Source organism: Mustela putorius, unplaced genomic scaffold (genome assembly GCF_011764305.1).
Source record: "Mustela putorius furo isolate JIRA1106 unplaced genomic scaffold, ASM1176430v1.1 tig00000738_pilon_pilon_pilon, whole genome shotgun sequence".
NCBI classification, from domain to species: domain Eukaryota; kingdom Metazoa; phylum Chordata; class Mammalia; order Carnivora; family Mustelidae; genus Mustela; species Mustela putorius.
The window spans coordinates 4,011,797-4,024,003 of record NW_025421463.1 but is presented as its reverse complement, the minus strand read 5'-3'; the positions used below and the strand labels follow the sequence as shown (position 1 = coordinate 4,024,003).

The 12,207-nt window shown below is 59.9% G+C and overlaps 1 protein-coding gene across 1 annotated transcript; it reads left to right on the top strand.

The window, feature by feature from the left end:
* Positions 1–222: 222 nt before the first annotated feature.
* CSDC2 (cold shock domain containing C2) lies at positions 223–11,016 on the top strand. The gene is made up of 4 exons (XM_004771237.3): positions 223–585; positions 8,356–8,654; positions 9,824–9,946; positions 10,527–11,016. Exons 2-4 carry the CDS (start codon positions 8,479–8,481, stop codon positions 10,687–10,689), a joined length of 462 nt encoding a protein of 153 aa, XP_004771294.1. The 5' UTR covers positions 223–585; positions 8,356–8,478; the 3' UTR covers positions 10,690–11,016.
* Positions 11,017–12,207: the final 1,191 nt, after the last annotated feature.

The following is a 12,207-nucleotide window of genomic DNA, read 5'->3' as shown; positions in this document are numbered from 1 at the left end:
TGTACACCCCCCACGCCCCCCACCCCCCACCCACACGCACACACGCACGCACACACGCACGCACACACGCCCACCCACCAGCTCTCTAATTGCCAGGAATGCGGGCTGCCCCAGCTTCTCTCTCTCCCTCCTCCCCCCGCCCCGCATTCCTCAGCAGCTACTCCCACCTGGCAGGGCAAATTATACCCCAGCCTGACAATAAAAGCCACTTTCCAAAAAAAGAAGCTTTAGGGCCGGGAGAGACGCAGCTAAAACTCCCTCACCCCGTCCGCGCCTGACTCAGGAGGCGGTGTCTGGCCCCGAGGCAGCAGGGCCCTGGGTCCCTTTAAGCCGGGAGTACAAATTCCCATCCCCGTCCCTCCCCCCCGGCTCCTCCTGACGTCAGGAGGAGGGCGTGTGTGAGTGAGTGAGGGGCTCGAGGTGCCGCATGCTCACACACACACACACACACACACACACACACTCGTCGTACACACAACCCATCTCAGACCCGGCCCCTGCTGGCCAGCTCCGAGGGCCAGAGGGAGGCAGAGTGCTGAAGGCGGCTGCGGGAGGCGGTGGCTGGACCTCGGCTGCCCCGGAGAGGTAAGGGACAGGACGGGGCGGCGAGGGCACACCAGCTCGAGAAACTGGCTTTGGCAGGGGCCACGCGGGGAGGTAGGACACGACGGGGCTGGGAAGGTGGGTCCCTCCCCTGGGGCTGGCCCAGCCCCGTTCCATTTACAGAGGAGGGTGTTGGAGGGTTTGTGGAGGAGCCCACCCGGTCCTCCCTCCTCCCTCTCTCCCTCCTTCCTCCAAGCCCCCAAGAGGAGCCGAGGCCGTGTGGCTCCCTGTGAGGCGTGTGTGTGTCTGTGTGTGTGGGTCTGTGTGTCTGTGTCTGTGTCTGGGACTTGTGTCTGGCCCAAGAGGCAGAGAACAGCAGACACCTGCCAAGCCGCAGCCTCCCGTCTGGGAACCGGGGGAAGAGAAATGACTGGGGAATAATTGTGCTCCGACCCGATGCCGAGAGGTCGGAGCACAATGCAGCAGGGGGCATGTGTCCGTCCCCCTGGAATTCGGGGCTGGGGCCCGGGGACCGACCATTTAGGGCAGGCAGACAGTCGGACCTGGAGCAGCTGTGTCGTCCTGACTCTATTTCGTCCCCAACGCGATGGGGATAATTGTGTTAATGGGCTTGGAGAGGCGGCTCCTTGTAATTATCCTCGCCTCCGAGCAGCCCCCACCCAGAGCTCTCGCCTCTCCCAAGGCCACTCCTCTCCCCTGTTTGCTGGTCTCGCTCTGACCTCCGCCCTTGCCAGGGTGCAACCCTGGGGCGGCGGGGTGGGGGGTGGAGAGGTGAGGGTGCTGAGCCCGGGGCTGCTGGCCCCCAGCTGCAGGTTGCTGGGACTCGGGGCAGCCTGGGCTAGCCCCAAGTCCTTGAGTGGCCTGCCCGGGCACAGGGAGTCCGGGCAGAGATAAGGGGTGATGCTGGCACCCGCAAGGGAGACAGCAGGTTCCTGCCAAGCTGCCAGCCTGCAGGCTCTTCCCAGGGAGAGGGGAGGGACGCGGCGCGAGAACAATAATAAATACGGAGTGTGAACTGCTGCATCCGCTGGGGCTGGGGGAGGGGAGGAGGAAGTGCGCCCGGGAGGAGGGTGGGCAACCTCCCTGAGAGCCTGGCACCGTGCCCACCTGGATGTGCTCCAGAACCGGGCTCTCGATGGGGAGGGGCAGTCTGCAGCCTCCCAGAGGCCCCTCCAAATTCTGGATGTTTCCTTCACCCAGACTCCCCCCCCCGCCCGCCTACCCCCACCATTTCCTTGAAGTCCTTTCCAGCATCTATTTCCCATATCTGTCCCACCCCTCCGGATCTGTGTCCCTCCACTCCAAAAAAAAAAAAAAAAAAAAAAGATCTGAGCAGGAACTGGTCACAGAGAGGCCTGGGAAAGGCCCGGGGACAGTTTGGGTCACGGGGTCCCCTGCCAGGCCTGGCAATGTTCACGGATGCCCGTTGGCCTTGGAGGGGCTCTGGAGGGAGGAATAGGGGGACCTACACTGCCAGCCTGTGGGGAGGGGACACCCGCGGGCGGGTCTGGAGGCAGGGCCCCAAGATTGGCACCAGCAGAGGGCGCTCCGGGCTTGGGTGAGAGGGTCGTGTCTCGGGGTCACCGCCAGCACCGCCAAGTCCCGGAGCCTGGTGGGAAGGGGGCTTGGGGCAGTTGGGGCCCCTGTCCACGCAGAGCAGCCAGGTAGGGAACAACAAGTAGTGGGGGCTTCTCCCTTGCTCCAAAGCAGGTGGAATGATGGTCACTGGGGTGGCAGCTGGCACCCCGGTGAGCTCTGGGCTTTGAGGTCACACTGATTTGAGTTCAGCTACTCTAAGTGTGACTTTGACCAATCCTTTCCTCTCTCTAGGGGACTCAGAGTGGGAAAGTGACTTGCTCAGGGTCACACAGCCTGGCAGAGATGGGATGTGAGTACGGCTCTTGCGGGGCCCATTCTGGCATCTTTACCCTCACTGGTGCCAAGGAAGCCCGAAGGCCTTCCTCAGGGTGGCCCCTCCCCCAGGCAGTAGGGGCATGTGACAAGGAGAGTGAAAAGGTCTCCATGAAGCTCAAATATAGGCTGGGGCAGCCCCTAACCCCCATGCGCGCGCACACACAAACACACACGCGCGCGCGTGTATGCACGCGCACGCACACACTGTAGGAGGGGGAAGAACCAGGTTTAATTAGGTCACCTCCAGCTGCTGGAGCAGCTTTGGCACTGAGGTATTTTAAGGACTGTCTGGGTGGCTGGGGGGGGAGGGGCTGGGGAGGTGCCAGCTTCTGGCTGGTGGTCCTGAGGTTGTTTCCTGCTCCTAGGACCGCCGACCGTAGATAAGACCCCGACATTGAGAAAGCCCTCTCACCGCCATCCAGTGCCCTGTGTCCTTCCCCTTTATAAGCCACTGTACCTTCTCCGGCCCGTGGCTGCTCCTGCACGTGGGGGCTCAGGGCTGGGACATACTCACTGGGGGAGTTGTTTTGAGGCTTGCCAGAGTTGGCAAGTGATTCACCCAAGGTCATAGTCTGAGTCGGCACAAAGCCAGAAATAGAACCCCAAGGCCTGACTCCCCAGTTTTTCCACACCCCCGTTCTTCCTTCACCAGCGGAGGGCAGGAGATGTCAGGGAGCTTTCCTCCCCCCTCCCACAGTCTCACGCGCAGAAAGCACCTCCCCTGACCACCTGTGTGACCCCAGGTAGCTTCTTTCCTTCTCCGGGCCTCAGTTTACTCTATTGAAGAATGGGGCTAATAACAGTCATTGTCACGTAGGGCTGTTGTGGGGACCTCCCGAGGAAATGAGGCCAAGGACTTGGCAGAGCACGGCCATGTGGCTAACGATCTATATGTGGTAGCCGTGCCTCTTGTCACGTTCGGACTTCCCACGCTGTGCCCTGGTCAGTCTGGTCCTCCCCCTGGAGGCTGGGGCTCCCTCCTCCTGTGCCTGTGGTCCCAGTGCCTGGCAAGCAATTTCCTTGCAGTTACATGTGTTTTTTTGACAGCCTCAGAGGACAGTTGGACTGACCTTCAGTAGGCATCTGGGCCAGTGATGATTCAAGCAGCTCAGGAGAAAAGTGAGGCTAAGAGAGGGTCAAGGGCGGGCCCAGGTCACACAGCACTGGGGGGTTGATCCAGTCGGCTTTCCCTACTCTGCCCCAGACCAGAGACATTCGCACAGTCAAGAGAGGACTCTGACAGCCATTGTCTGCCCCGTCTTTTTGGGGTGTCTGAGAACTGGAGAAGCCCCAGCACCAGGACGATGGTCACCTGCTGACAGGGCTGACTCACACTGTATCACAGCCTCGCCTCAGGTTACCTCTGAACAGCCCCGATGTTCTGGTTTTACCTCCCCTAGTCCTTCTGTCCGCAGAATGGCCAGGTTTGGCCTTCATGCAGAAAAATACAGACCAGCGTGGCCGGAAGGGTCGAGCCAGAACACATGGGCAGGGAGACGTGCCCTCACAGGGGGACCGTTGATACAGCGGCCCCTCAGCCCCTCCCACACACGGGACAGGTGCCACTAATAGCCCTCGGACAGATAAGGAAACTGAGGCTCAGAAAGGGAGGGTCACTGGCGTCCAGCCCAGGCCAGAAATGGTCCCGACCTGTCCTCGAACCTCCAGCGGCCCGTTCTGAAGGGCTTCATTCTGGGCCACATGTGCTCCCAGACACTAGGACCGAGTCCCCTGGGGGCTGGGCTTTACCCTGAATTGAAACAAACTTTCTTCAAACTCATGTGTTTCGCGGCTTTGGGGAGTTTATTTTCCCCTTCAGTTCTCAGGCAAAGGTCTTTTAGTAAAAACTCCAGCCGTGTTTTGGCTGAACCAGGAGCAGAATTTAAGAAGAACACCATTTGCTTTCAGCTGAATCTGGGCTCTTCTCACTCACCTGCTGTGTGACCTTGGGTGAGTCACTCCACCTCCCTGAGCCTCAGTTTCCTTAGCTGTAAAATAGAAATGATGGAAATTCCAACCTTTCAGGGCCACTGGGAGATTTCGGAAGGGAGAGTGACCTCTGTAAAGACTTTTGCACTAGATACAGCATTCAGACAATAAAAGCCTGTCTTTACTGGTTCCTTTCTGCAGCAACACCCTGGGGAGAGGGTCTGAACTGGAAGTTTGCTCTGTGTCCCCTTATTCTCTTCTGGCAGGGCCCAGAGAGGGGAAGCCTGTCCAAGGTCGCACAGCAACTCAGTGGCAACGCAGGGCCTGAACTCAGGGCTCCAGAGTCAGATTATCTTGCTTCTAGTCCTGGCTCAGACATTAATTGCTGTGTGGCCTTGAGTGAATGACTTGGTCTCTCTGAGCCTTAGTTTCCTCCTCTGCAAAATGTAGTCATGATGGCAGCCGTTGAAAGGGCCACTGCAGGAATTAATAAGGGAGAAGCTCTGAGGGGCAGGGCGGGGACCTGGTAGGTGGGCAAGACCTTGAGATACAGGAAAGAGGGGGTGGGGCTGGGCTTGGCTTGGCTCCGCTGGGGCTCTCCTTCCTCCCACTCCCTCTCCCCCTAAGCCCAATTTAGCAGCCGTGTCTGGGAGGGGCGACCTCTCGCCCAGCACCTGCTGTTCTCCCCCGCACTGCCTCCCATTTCATCCTCACAGGAGCTCTGGAGGACGGGTTCCGGCACTCCCCGTTTTCCAGAAGAGGAGGGAGTTGGGGGAGATCCGAAAGCAGCACCCTCTGCCCCCCTGGAGGCGGCCTTTTCTGCACCCCCAGCCCTCTCTCCTAAGGCCAGCCGTGGGCTGCTTGCGCAGAGCCAGTGTTTGGGGTGGGGTTGAAGGGCCGGGAGCAGCCAGGCCTGTGGGGCCAGAGGGCAGGAAGGCCTATCCCTGCCCTTACTCTATCCCCCTCTCTTCTGCTGCCTAGTCCCTTGTGGGGAACCCATTTTGGGGAGGGGAAGGGAGAGGGGCCTTCCCTCACCCCTAACCCTGGGTAATTAATCAATGCATCTCTCCCCCTTCCCTGCAAGAGGCTTCGTTCGGGTCGGGAGACCCGGCTGGCCTGGCCAGAGCAGGGCCTGGCTCAGCTGTGTCTCCCTGGTAACGGCTGTGGGCTGCCTCTGCCCCTCCTCCCCACGACCTCCCAGCACCGGCTGTCACCACCAAGCACAATACCAGCTCTGGGAAAACTGTGCAGTGGGCAGGCTGGGACTGCCCCGCTTTCTGGACAGAAGGAAGGGGAGCATCTGTCCACCTGCCACTCGTGCCCAGGTGTGGAGGGGACACTTGAGCGGGCAGTGTGAGGCCCCGACGTCACTTGCTCTCCTTGCTCGGACTGCTTGGGTAGTTTTGCTGCCCGGTTTCCTTTTTGATAACAGCTTTATGGCGATATAACCCACATACTGTATGAGTCAACCGTTCAAGGTGGACAAGTCAGTGGTTTTCAGTATAGGCACAGAATTGTGCAACAAGGCCATGATCAACCTCAGGACATTTTCATCGCCCCAGAAAGAAACTGCACCTGTTAGAATTTACTCCCCATGATCCCCCCCCCCCAATTCCTGGCAACCACTGATGTCCTTTCTGTCTCTGTGGACTTGTCCATTCTGGACATGTCACATGAATAGAATCACACAACGTGCTTTCTTGTGGCTGGCTGGCTTCTTCCACTTGGCGAAAGGGTCTCCAGGCTCATTGGTGTTGCAGCCGGTGTCAGGAACTCCCGTTCCTCTTTACGGCTGAATCCTATTTGGCTCTGTGGCTAGACCACGGTTTGTGTCTCCGCTTGTCTGTTGATGGACTTCTGGCTCGTTTCCACTTTGGGCCTGTTGTGGATAATGTTGCTGTGAACGCTCAGGCCCAAGTTCTCGTGTGATTGCGTTTTCTTCTCTCTAAAAATGGGAATAAAAATGCCAAACCTGGCCCGGCCTCCTGGAGCAGGCTCGGAAAGAAAAACCCCACGTTGGCCTCAGGGGGCTGTGAGGAGCTGTGAGGGGCCGTGAGGGAGCAGCTCTCCTGGGTGGAGAGGCATGTTGGGGGGCGGGGGTCTGGGGAGGAGGAAGGCCGCATCTCCACCTGGAGGCCGGGCAGAAGCAGCTCCTGAACCTGACCCAGACGGGTCCCACTTGCTGTGTGACCTTGAATGGCGGCCAGGAGACCTGCCCCACTGTTGGATCTTGTGACTTCTCCGCTCTCCCTTCCCTTGCCACACTGCGTTTCAGGGCGCTTCTGCCCTGGAAATTCTAGGCCGGAGTGGGGGTGGGGCACAAGATGGAGGCCAGAAATAGGGTTGCGGCTCAGGGATTTACCTTAGGCCCTAGGGTCTTTGGGGGAGGGGGAGGTAGTGAAGAAGGGGGCTGAGGAGGTGGAGAGTCCCGTCCTCATTCCTGCACAACTGTAGATTATGATGGGGCCTCTGGGAAGGCCTAGGCTTAGCCAAGGCTCACCGGAGCTGGTGAGGGAGTCCGGCAGGGTTTATCAGCTGCATTATACAGATGAGGAGACTGAGGCCAGTGGAAGTTCTCCCCAAGGTTGGCGGCTGGTACGTGGCAGAGCTGGAGGGCTCCTGGTCCAAGTGTCCAGTCTGGCCCCACTGTGGCCCCGGGCTCCGTCCACAGCCCGGCTCGGTACCCTGAGCCGCCCTCCCCGGGGTTCCACGGCAGCGTCTCTTAGGGTCTGAGACTTCCCAGCCCCGGTGGGGAGAGAACTATGTTCTCTTCCTCAGTAGAGGAAAATATAGGGTGAATTTCTTCAAGGTCATCCGGGCACTTAGCAGGTGATGAGGGAATTTCTACTGCTGAGCATTGACGATAGCCATTCATTGGGTATCTCTGAGATGCCGATATTGTCACACACTCCGTCAGTGACCCCTCGCAACCTTGCGCGGTAAGTATTCTCAATCTCACTTCAGAGCAGAGGAAAATAGGGCTAAGGCAAACTCACCAGCGTTCCCAAGGGCTTCCCACGCCCCCGCCCTGGCATGGAGAGAGGTGCTGAATCCTGACAGCAACCTTGCCGCCAAGTGAAGACCAGCACTAGCCCCATTTTACAGTGCAGAAAACTGAGTCAAAGATTAAAAGCGTTGACCAAGGCAGGCTGCATAGCCGGTTAGGGGCAGGAGGCAGGATTCAAACCCAGGTCACCTGGCTCCAGAGCCTGCACTGTCTCCTGGAACTGTTGAAGTCACCAAGTGACAGTGACGAAGCTGAGATTCGAGCCCAGGTGTGTGGATGTGAAGCTGCTCACACTTGGGCCAAACTGTGTTCCAGATGGTCACTGGCTGCTTTCCCCATCCTACCTCCCAGGGCCCTGGAGTTAGAGAACTGAGCCTTAAGCTGGAAGGACTTGGAGGTTAGTTTTAGCTTGGACCATCCCTTGTGACCCAATACCGTGGACGGGGGACTTCAACGACAGTTTAACTCTCACAGTTCTGGAGGCTGGCGGGCCGAGATCAGGGAGCCAGCATGGTCTGGTTCTAGTCAGAGCCCCCTTCCTATAGACAGCTTCTGTCTTGCTGTGTCCCCACGTGGCAGCGAGGAAGCAAGGTCTTTGGGTCTCTTCTTCCAAGGGCACTAATCCCATCACGCCCCCCCGCACCCCTCTCCCACCTCACCTGCTCCAAATGGCTTCCCAGAGGCCCCATCTCCAAATACCACCACATTGGGGTTAGGACTTCCAGATAGGAATTTTAGGGGGAAATAATTCAGCCCAGAGCAAGCTTATAGGACCGTTTTGTCTTTCTGGGAAGGATTCTGAGTCAGTGTGGGGCTATGAGTGGCCTGAGGTCACTCTGTGAGGGTCGGTGAACCGGCCCAGCCCTCCAGGCTCCGGCCTGGTGTCCAGAAGATGCTCAGCCTGGCCCATACTCAACTCTGCCTCTTTCTCTCCCTTCTAGACGGAGCCCGTGGCTGGTGCGGCTGCCGAGCAGGGCCAGGCCGGGCCCTGCCCGCAAGGACGCCCAAGTTCTTCACCGGCCCCTGTGCCCGGGAGCCCACCGGGCTCTCTCGCGGGACCCGCCATGACTTCAGAACCCACGTCGCCCCCGGTAGTGCCCCCACTGCACTCCCCCAAGTCTCCTGTCTGGCCCACCTTCCCCTTCCACCGGGAGGGCAGCCGGGTCTGGGAGCGGGGCGGCGTCTCGTCCCGGGACCTGCCCAGTCCTCTGCCCACCAAACGGACCAGGACGTATTCAGCGTGAGTACCTGCCCCTCGCCCAGGCTCCGGGGATCTTTCCCCAGGACAAGGCTCCAGTCCTATCCTTGTGTAACCCCTGCTGTCCTCACTCAAGGACTCAAGGGAGCTGGATATGGACCTTCCAGAAACTACTGTGTTCATTCATTCATTCATTCTTCACTCCACTAAGATCTACTGAGCATCTGACTAGGGCATCCGGTGGTGAATAAGACAGTCTCTGCCTATAAGCTGTCTATGATCCAGAAGGAATTTGTCTACAGTTCACCTCCACCCAGCAGGGTTGGGAGAGAGGACACAATGTCAGGCATCAGGGGGGATGAGGTCCTAGTGGGTTTGGAGGACGTGTTAGGTGAAGAAGGAAGTTGGGTGTTCAAGGTACATGGGTCAGCCTGGACCAAAATGGAAGCAAGGACTGACCTCTGGTGAGGGGTGGGCGGGCTAGACAGAGACCAGACTTGGGCCTCTGGGGTAGTTCGCTGGCTAGGGTCACATGGGAGAGGCGATTTGGAGAGATCACAGGCGGACTGACTTGTCTTGGCCAAAGGAGAGATTTTTTGTTTTTGCTTTAAGTAAGCCCTACACCCAACATGGAGCTTGAACTTACAACCCTGAGAGCAAGAGTCACGTGCTCCACCGACTGAGCCAGCCAGGTGTCCCTAAAGGAGAGGTTTTGGATGGGACTGGTTGTCCCCTGTGTCCAACCCAAGGCTGGGCACAGAGCAGATGCTTGATAAATGATAAATGAGTGGGTAAGGGACAAATAAGTGAATAGGATACCGTGACCTCGAAAGGTAGTGAGCTCCCCATTTTGAGAGGTATTCGAGTTCAGGTTCGGTATTCTTCACTCAGAAGTCTTACAGCAGGAGCCCATGTAAACCTGAATCGTCTCAGGAGGAAAGGGTGCTCTGCACAGAGAGGGGCACTGGCTGGGAGTCAGGAAATTTGCTTGCTGTGTTCCCTTGGAGAGCCAGTTGCCCTCTCTGGGCCTCAGTCTCCTTATTGTCCAATGGGACCATGACAGAGCATTACCATGTGCAGTTTCTGGGCTGGGGAGGACTTTCTACAGCCCTGGGACAGGCTCTACAGGCAGACATGGCCAGGGAGGGCTGTGGGAGTCCAGGGAGGGGAGTCCCCAGATCACAGCTCTAATCCCCCTACTCTTACCTCAGGACAGCCCGGGCCTCGGCTGGCCCCGTGTTCAAAGGCGTCTGTAAGCAGTTCTCACGCTCACAGGGCCACGGCTTCATCACCCCCGAGAATGGATCCGAGGACATCTTTGTGCATGTATCTGAGTGAGTCCCTCCCCCACTACATTCCTGGCTGGGCCCCTACTGCAGGCTCCTGGCAAGGCCTCTAGAAACGCCTCTCCAGGCCTGTACCCTGGCTGGCTGAAGTCTGTGTCCCTGGCATCTTTCTCCTCCTGTCGCAGGGGCTGCTGGTGCGTGGGAGGGGGAGCAGGGGAAGGCTGGACCAGGTGGGGGGGGGGACATCCCGGCCCCAGAAGCCCCGGGAACTACTGGCTGAGCCCTGGGATCCAGCATCACGGGCACTGAGAGGGCGGGGCCAGCCCCTGGGTTTTTCGGCCTGGAAGGTAGATGGGCATGGGAGAGCTGACCTAGGCCTGGCCCCCAGCCCCGGTGCCAGGCAAACCTGGGGAGGGCACTGAGCTTCTCTAGGCCTCCAGACCTCCCTTGCCTTTCGTGTCTCAATCCCCAAAAAGCACAGACAGGAGGGACCATTTCGGAGTCCCATTTTACAAGTTAGAGAGCTGAAGCTCTGAGAAGGGAGGGGAGGCCACCCTCAGGCCAGCCCGCGGCGGGTGTCTGGGAGTGGGGCCCGCTGCTGGGCTGACGCCGCTCTCCCGCCCGCCAGCATCGAGGGGGAGTACGTGCCCGTGGAAGGCGACGAGGTGACCTACAAGATGTGCCCCATCCCACCCAAGAACCAGAAGTTCCAGGCCGTGGAGGTGGTGCTCACCCAGTTGGCCCCACATACTCCCCACGAGACGTGGTCCGGCCAGGTCGTGGGCTCCTAGGCTGGGGGGCTCGCGTGTCAGCCGCCGGGCGGGTGGGGAGCCACACAGGGTAGATGGGCAGCTGGGGGCTCCAGGCCCCGCTGCACTGGCTGGCCCGGTCCCCTGGGCGGCCTCAGCATACACGTCTGTCTGTCTGTGCTTGTGGCCGTGAGCCCGTGCCTCCATCTGCCCCCCCCGTGACCCGTGATTGTTGCGTGAGCTGGACCAAGGGGAGGCCCCCAGCCCCGCCTGTTTGTCCGCTGTCTGCTTCCCCTCCCTGCCACATCCGCACAGGACCCTCTCGCCCTCCTGTCCACCGAGCCCGAGGGCCTGCGTCGGGCCTGGGCCCGGGAGGCAGCGGGCCCCGGTGGGCTGCTGTCCATACCAGCGTGTTGCCCTCGCCTCTGCTCCAGGCCTGGCCCAGGGACCAGACTCTGCTTGTGCTCCTTACCCCTCCCCGCTGGGCTGGGGCCTCCCACGGTGGCCTGCAGCCCTTCCCTCAGAAGCCTGGCCAGCGAGAGCTCTGGGGGCGCCTCCCAGCCTCTGGCAGGGGAAGAGGGTAACCCTTGGAGTCAGACCCCCCCCCACTGCCACGGGCCCAGCCTCCCTTCCTTCCACCTGCTCCCTCCTCTCAGCGTCCCGGAGAGGCAGGCAGGCAGGAGCTGAGGGCAGAGGCGGTTTTGGGGTCTCCGTTTTGCCGGCCATGGTCCCTCTGCCTCCTCAGTCTGGCAATGGCTCTGTGAGCTCAAGGCTGTGTCCCCTCCCCTGGGCTGCACTGAGCCACGCCACCACCACTCGGGAGACACGGATCTGTGGAGGGGTGGGGGCACGTCTCCCCCGGCTTGGACGGAACCATCCCCCTCGCCCTGACCCACAAACGCCGCTGATGCTCTGCCCATGCCCAGATGTGGCTGCTGAGGACCCCACCAGGCAAACGTGTCCCCCTTCAGGCAGGGCCAGGCAGGGGCACCCACAGGCTGGCCCTCGGCCCAAGACCACTAGCCCCGCAGCCCCTTGCTGGACTCTCTCCCTGAAGCTTCAGCCCTTACTACTGGCCCCAGTAGGCCAGCGGCTGGGGGGTATGGTCCTGATCTCGTGCATTGGGTCCCTTAAGGTGTGTGCGTCTGTGCGTGTATGTGTCTGTGTGCATTGGCTCTCGGGTGGGGGGGCTGGTGTGGCCTGGGAGGCCAGAAAGGAGAGGCTTTGCCTCCACTACCCCCGCCATCACCACCACACCCCTTCCCAGAGAACACACCGTTTGATGGTACAAGAAATGGGGGTCGAGTAAAGGCCTGCCAGGGACAGTGATCCTTGTGAGACCGGGTCTGGGAGTAAAACAGGTTCAAATGCCCAAGATGAGGGGTATCTGTTTAGAAGGATCCCCAGTACTGCAGGTGCCCCGAGGCCCGCGGGGTAGCAATGAGCTGGGGTACGTGCACCACACGTCGGGCCCTACCAGGCTGGGGGGTGATCAGAGCTGCTGAGAAATGGAATGGCCCAGCCTGACCACCTCGTCTGAGCCCAGCTGTTCGGACAAGG

Bases quoted from the DNA above. Each gene is read 5' to 3' on its own strand.
- CSDC2 (XM_004771237.3), top strand. From the start codon at position 8,479: ATGACTTCAGAACCCACGTCGCCCCCGGTAGTGCCCCCACTGCACTCC. The intron at 8,655-9,823 runs GTGAGTACCTGC...CTCTTACCTCAG, and splicing joins CGGACCAGGACGTATTCAGC to GACAGCCCGGGCCTCGGCTG. The intron at 9,947-10,526 runs GTGAGTCCCTCC...CCCGCCCGCCAG, and splicing joins ATCTTTGTGCATGTATCTGA to CATCGAGGGGGAGTACGTGC.